At 44.9% G+C, this 5,990-nt stretch overlaps 1 protein-coding gene across 2 annotated transcripts; it reads right to left on the reverse strand.

Moving 5' to 3' along the window:
• Positions 1-322: 322 nt before the first annotated feature.
• PHYHD1 (phytanoyl-CoA dioxygenase domain containing 1) lies at positions 323-5,770 on the reverse strand. 2 transcript variants are annotated; one of them, XM_030961497.1, is made up of 11 exons: positions 5,723-5,770; positions 4,758-4,916; positions 4,191-4,266; positions 4,016-4,063; positions 2,604-2,659; positions 2,360-2,422; positions 2,242-2,263; positions 1,756-1,884; positions 1,103-1,219; positions 830-956; positions 323-647 (listed from the first exon to the last, which is right to left on the reverse strand). In XM_030961497.1, exons 1-11 carry the CDS (start codon positions 5,753-5,755, stop codon positions 602-604), a joined length of 876 nt encoding a protein of 291 aa, XP_030817357.1. In that variant the 5' UTR covers positions 5,756-5,770; the 3' UTR covers positions 323-601. The 2 variants fall into 2 exon arrangements, with proteins under 2 accessions (XP_030817357.1, XP_030817356.1); XM_030961496.1 differs by lacking the exon at positions 2,360-2,422 and having other exon boundaries at positions 5,723-5,755.
• Between the last annotated feature and the right edge of the window lie 220 nt (positions 5,771-5,990).

Consider the following 5,990-nt stretch of genomic DNA (forward strand, 5'->3'; position numbering starts at 1 on the left):
TTCCATCATTTCAACATGAATCTTTAAAATTTGTTGTATTTTTAATCACACTCAGAGATAAAACATTCAGCTACTGTCTGCCAGGAGTATTTAGAAGACTGACTATAAAAAGCACACCTCTTGCTTCATTTCACCCACAACAAACTTGTTTTAAATCATTGCTATTCTGACAATAAGACAGAAAACTAGGGGTGAAAATCAAACTTCTCCCCACAACATGTTCACCTGCATTGCTGGAGTCAACCAGCCAAGAAATGCACTTGAGCTCTTAAACACAAGAAAATACTGACTATCTGCAAGGAGAAATACTTGGTAAGGGGTGCCAGTCAAGGTGCAATGGTCTTAACTGGTTTGTTTTCAAGACTGAAGGTGTTTCCTTACCAAACTGACTGGGTGACTACTCTCACACTGTCAGGCCTCCTGCTGCAGTAGAAGCTTCTGTCTGTGCAGTTTTGGGCTGTTATGATGGTCCTGGTTTTGAGGAGGAGGATAAATTAACATTGAGAGCTGATCTAGTGAAGGTTGTTTTTAAAGAGACCTTGAATGAACAATCAGAAAGGAATATTGATCAGCTGTTGACTCCACAAGCCAGTCACTAACTTCAAGTGTAGAGTGATGGAAAAGGCAGTTCAGGAGTTGGCTGGAGCCTAGGGAGTAAAGAAAAGGAAAAAGCAAAACTTCAGAGGCTATTCCAGTTCTGCAGGTACGAAATCAACACGGCTGAGGCACTACCAACAAACTATACAGGCAAGACCTCCAACAGTTATCCTAACTATTGCATTGGAAAGGCTTCAATTTCCTCAGCCACTGGTGAGCATCACAACCTTACCAGTTCTCCTTGCTCCAGGTGGTGCCCTTGGCTTCCATCACGTGGAAGGTGAACACGTGGCGAGAAGACTCCGAGCTGTTGAGTTCACTCTTATGGACAACCTCCCCATGGATGAGGATGAGTCCACCTGTGGGAAAGAATCACCTGGGCTGCTGTTTTCCAAAAAATGAGCTCTGGCTTTTCAGTGGGAGGGAATATGCAGGGTTAAAATATGATTTTAGCTCCCTTGTGGTTTGTTGAGCTGTGAAGTGCCACATTTGGGGCTGTTTGTACCTTTATTTATGGGCAGAGGTATGAACTGCTTGTCATCATAGGCTGGCTCTGAGCCTACAAACTCCACACACGTTGAGGCACCTGAAGCTGCACGGACCATCCTCCTGGTAATCCCATCTGCAAATCCACAGAATAAGCAAACACACAAAAATTAAACACCTGGCTACATTCTGCACAGCAAAGGAACAATATCAGCAATTTCTCTCGGCAATGATAGGAACTTCATTTTTACTATATTCACACTTTCCTTAGTAATTTGGGTGGGGTCTTTTTCATTAATTAGAGATTTAGGATTTGCTTTTTAGGATTTAGGCTTTTTTATGGCAGAAACAGAGAAAACAGCTGCCTTCTGCTTGCCTTTTTGGTCCCTTCTGTGCATTGCAACAGACCCTTAGGAACACAAATAGTCACACATTCATGCAAAACCAACCTTTGGTCCATTTGTGCTTTCTATAGGATCATAAACCATGAAATGAGTACAGCTGGCTCCAGGATTTGAGAAATGAGCAGCTTAAAATCTGAAGAGCATTATGATTACACTTACTGAGTGAATGTTTAGGTGAGCAGAAGTTTAAAGCTGCCCTGTGTGCTCTAGAGGTGGGGAAAAGCAGAATTGTGCTGGTGACCAGCAGTGGTCAGGCACATGCTCTTACTGGTGTGAGAGCCAGGGATGAACCACAAGCAGCCATTCTCCTGTGTGGCATCTTCCAGGGCAATCCAGAACCCCAGGATCCTGCCCAGGGGCTCAGTGTGCAGGAAACTGGCATCCTGGTGTGGTGTCACTGCAAGAAGAGACTGTCATTGGGGTCTTTGATGGGATTCAGTTCCTCTAGAAGGACTTCAGGGTTGCATCTCCCTGACTCAGAGCCCTGCCCTGCCCACCCACCTATCACACACATTAAATCTTACATTAAACTCCCACCTTTTAGCCTGCTGCAAATGTAAAAACAGCTCTTTGTTCAAGCTGGGTATGATGTAGAAACTTTTCAGAAAAAATGTGGCTTTCAAAGATTTTTTTAAGAAGGTTTGGACTGCCAAACTCAAAGGTTTAAGTCTGATTCTGAGCCTTTTCCCTGGTAATATTCCTTTCCTAAAGGAGCATTATCTACAGTGTGATATAGAGATAACACAAATCTCACCTTCACCACCAATGCCAGGTTGCTGCAAAGAAAAGAAAGTGATGTGTGAAGAATTTCACAGCTTCCCACTTAACAGGGTCTTATTTCTTGAGTGACAAGACAACTTGAATTACTGTACCTTGAAGATATACATGCTCTGCACAACTACTGGTCTCTCAAGGCCTAGTTTTCTTCCCAGTTCCTGCAAGAAAATTTTCCAAGATTTATGTTCTCTGCACACTATTTAGCATTATTCTTTGAAGATATTTAAAATTCCTTTCACTGACAAAATTACTCCCCCTGGGACTGTAGAAAACAAAAATTAACTACTCTGCAATTTATTTTTTTCCCCAAGGCCATTCTAGGAAGCAATAACAGCTCACCTGCACCTTGGGGGAGTGGGTGATTTGCTTGAAGACAGGATCACAAGCATGTAGAGCTAAGGGGAAAGAAAAAGCTCAGACAAGATTTCAGAAAGAGAAGGGAACAGCTCTCAGTGATGAGCTGCAGACACCACAGCCAAGGAGGAAAAATTGCAGCCAGAAACTTTGATCCCTCCCAAGATGGATAAATGTGACTTAGCACACCTAAGGTGATAGGACACTTACAGGTTGTACAGTCATCATTAAAGACCATAAATGTAATCACTCTCTGGCCACAAACTGCACACACATAAAAAGCCAGTGTACAACAGAGTGAACAAAATGGAATATTATGTGATTCAGTATGATATTACACAAGTGACAACCATTACACATGACCCTGAGGCATATGGGTGAATTCATCCTGTAAAAACACACCTCTTGAGACCTACCAGAAAAATGAAGTACTGCAAAAAGGAGCTAGAGCTCATCTTTGGTGCCCTTCAGAGAGCCCCAGCCAGCAGGGCAGAGTGTTTGTGTAGACTCTTGCTACAACCCAGCTCTGACAAATCCACAAAGCAAAGACTCAGAGTTGTGCCTCCAGCTCATCCTGAGCAGATTTGCCATGAGGACACATGCTCAGGGTCCAGCAGGAGCTGCTCTCAGGCAAGGGATGAGACTTGACCAAAATGAGTAATTACAGAAAATAATAGTAGAGGAGGCTTTTGAATTGTTAAGTTGCTGGGTCAGCAGGAACCTACAGTTGTTTTCACATCCCCTGAGGAAAAGCTGAAGTGTGACAAAATGGCAGCAGGCCTGGGAAGAGAACAGGTTTTTTTCTCAGAAAACCAAAGAAAAAGAACTCTTAGTACTGAATTTCCAAATGTAGTGAAGTTTAGTCTGAGCAAAGTTCATGTTTGCAGGCACAGGGAATCCTGCTCTCATTTTCCACGTATTGTTGGAAAACAAAGGGGATCAAAATGCTAATCCAGGAACTGGGAGAGAAGAAATAGGTCAGACAGACCAGTAAGGGTAAAGAAAATGTGTTGGTGACACCACAGGAAGGAGGGCAGCTTCAATATCAGCAACCCAGCACAGCACAGGACATAGGAGAGAGTTTGGTTTGTACTGAGTGTCACCAGTCTCAGGTGGTAAATTTTTAGAGCAAATCTGTTACATAAAAGAGCCAAGGGCTGAAGTCCAAAATTTCTCATGTCAGTGACTCTGAGCTATCCATCACTGAAAAACCTCTGAGAAGGGGTTTTTGAAAAGGACTGGAACAGAAGATCCAGTCCTGTGAGAGCAGAGAGCAAGGGGCAGCATGGAGAGAACTGCAGAGACAGTTATGTACAGTGAGTAGGTCTGGAGAATCCTCATGTCTGAAAACCACATCTCTCTGTCCATCCCTCTCCAAACTCATCCTTTAAACATACCATGGCCAATCTTGCTGACAGACTTCTCCTTTGGAACTAGAAAGTTACCTACAAAACAAAACCATAATTTAAAATTGTTTGAAAAGCAGGAATCATTCCTTGAGCTGGAAACTGGCCCCTGATCCCTCAGCCTTTTTCCATCCCCTCTGTGTAGCTAACTCATTGCAGGGCTTACCTTTCTCATCCAGAACACCTTTCTCAAAGAAGAATCTAATCTTGTCTCCACTGGTTAGGAAATAATCCGAGCTACCCTGCAGGGATAAGAGCCCAGTAAAGACAGCACCCTTGTAAAAACATAAATGAACTTTCAATCAAAGCATTAACACTCACCTGCATCTTTTTCCCCATCAAGCCGCAGCATAAACAAAACACAGTGAAAAATCACTCATAAAAAGGCTTTCCACAGCACTACATGTCTTTGTGCTGATCAGGGCTTTACAAGAACCTCTCACATAGAGGTTACCCTAGCTTTTCTGGAAAATACCCAGTTTTCTGTCTGCAGAACATGTACAAAGTGATCTGTGAGAGCTGCTTGTGGCTAGCAGGGCTTGAAAGCACAGCAGAGCCGCACATTGATAAGCCTCTTGATAAGAACCCTGCAAACATTTGCAGAAAGCTGGAGAGCAAATTCCTCTCCCGGTGTTATGCTCAGTTAGAAGGAAGTCATGTTCCCCCAGAGTGAACAATCAGCAATTTGCCTTTTCCCAGCCCTCCAGGGAGGCAGCCCTGCCCTTGTCGGTACCTGCTGCTGGAGCTGCTCCTCCTGCCTGGTGGAGAAGGCGGTGCGGCAGTGAGGGGGCACTTCCATCTCCGCCACGATCCTCTGGATCTGCCTCCTCATGCTGTCACACTCCTCTGCGCTGAAAAACTGCTCCAGGACAAGGAAACCATCCTTGTGGAACTGGAAGAGATGGGGTGACTGCTCTTCCCCGGAGTCCTCGGGGGAAGCAGCACAAAGCAAGAGAAAGCAGTTCTGGCCCTTTAGAGGGTGAAAAGCATCCCAGCTCCAGCTCTGCAGCCAGGCAGCATGTTCTTAATTTTTAATTTCAGGAGGGGTTTCTGTTGCAAACGATTAATTAAGAGGCTGAAATTCCAAACAGTTAAGAACAATCTATTTCAATCTCTCAGTCTACGCAAAACAGAGAAGATCTCATCATTAGAGCCTTTTGTGGCTCAAGGATATCTTATCTAATGCCTGTAACCAGCAGCTGTTAAACTACCAAGCCCGCTAACACAAACAGGGCAGTCATGCCTGTGTGCCAAATCAGAATGAGATTCCTTTACAAGCTGGAAAGCTCTGTTCTCCCTAAGGAAAAAAAAAAAATCCCTGGGTGATTTGTCACAGTTCACTACACAATACAAAATGAACTCTGCAGGTAGTGAACTCAGTTTCTTTATATAGAATACCCTGGAGATTATCCTTTGCCAGGAAGATTTCGAGTTCAGAGATGACAGTTGAGCAACACAGACAGAAGGGGCACAGGAGAAATCCCTCCAAGAGCTCTGTGGGACAAGGCACCCCCAGAAGAGTCTGTAGCCATGACACTCACGCACTAAAATTAACGTAACAGAAGAAGCTGAGGAGAATACAAAGTGTTTGTAAAGCAGATCTTGGCTAGATCTGCTGCCAGGTTAAGCAGCAGTGACCCCATCTTACACAGTGCCTGCACTCTGGACACGCTCCCTCCCTGCAGAGCAGCTCCTTACCTTCTGGATCTGCTGCTGGGTCACGGATGCCATGGGGGCAGGAGCTCCCAGATCCCAGCACCAGCACCACGATGCCACCTGGGCTCTGCAGGGCTGACTCCCCGCCTCTCCACGTGATCCCTGTCCCAGCATGTGATAAAAGCCAGCCCTGGGCAGTTGGACTCTTGCACAGCTCAAAGATTTTTGTCCCTGTCACCAGTTTTGTCCCCAGTTCTTTGCTCCTGGCAGGGACATTCAGGAGTTCACAGTGTTGCTTTGGCTCTTGGTG

The sequence above is a fragment of the Camarhynchus parvulus genome, chromosome 17, assembly GCF_901933205.1.
Source record: "Camarhynchus parvulus chromosome 17, STF_HiC, whole genome shotgun sequence".
NCBI classification, from domain to species: Eukaryota; Metazoa; Chordata; class Aves; order Passeriformes; family Thraupidae; genus Camarhynchus; species Camarhynchus parvulus.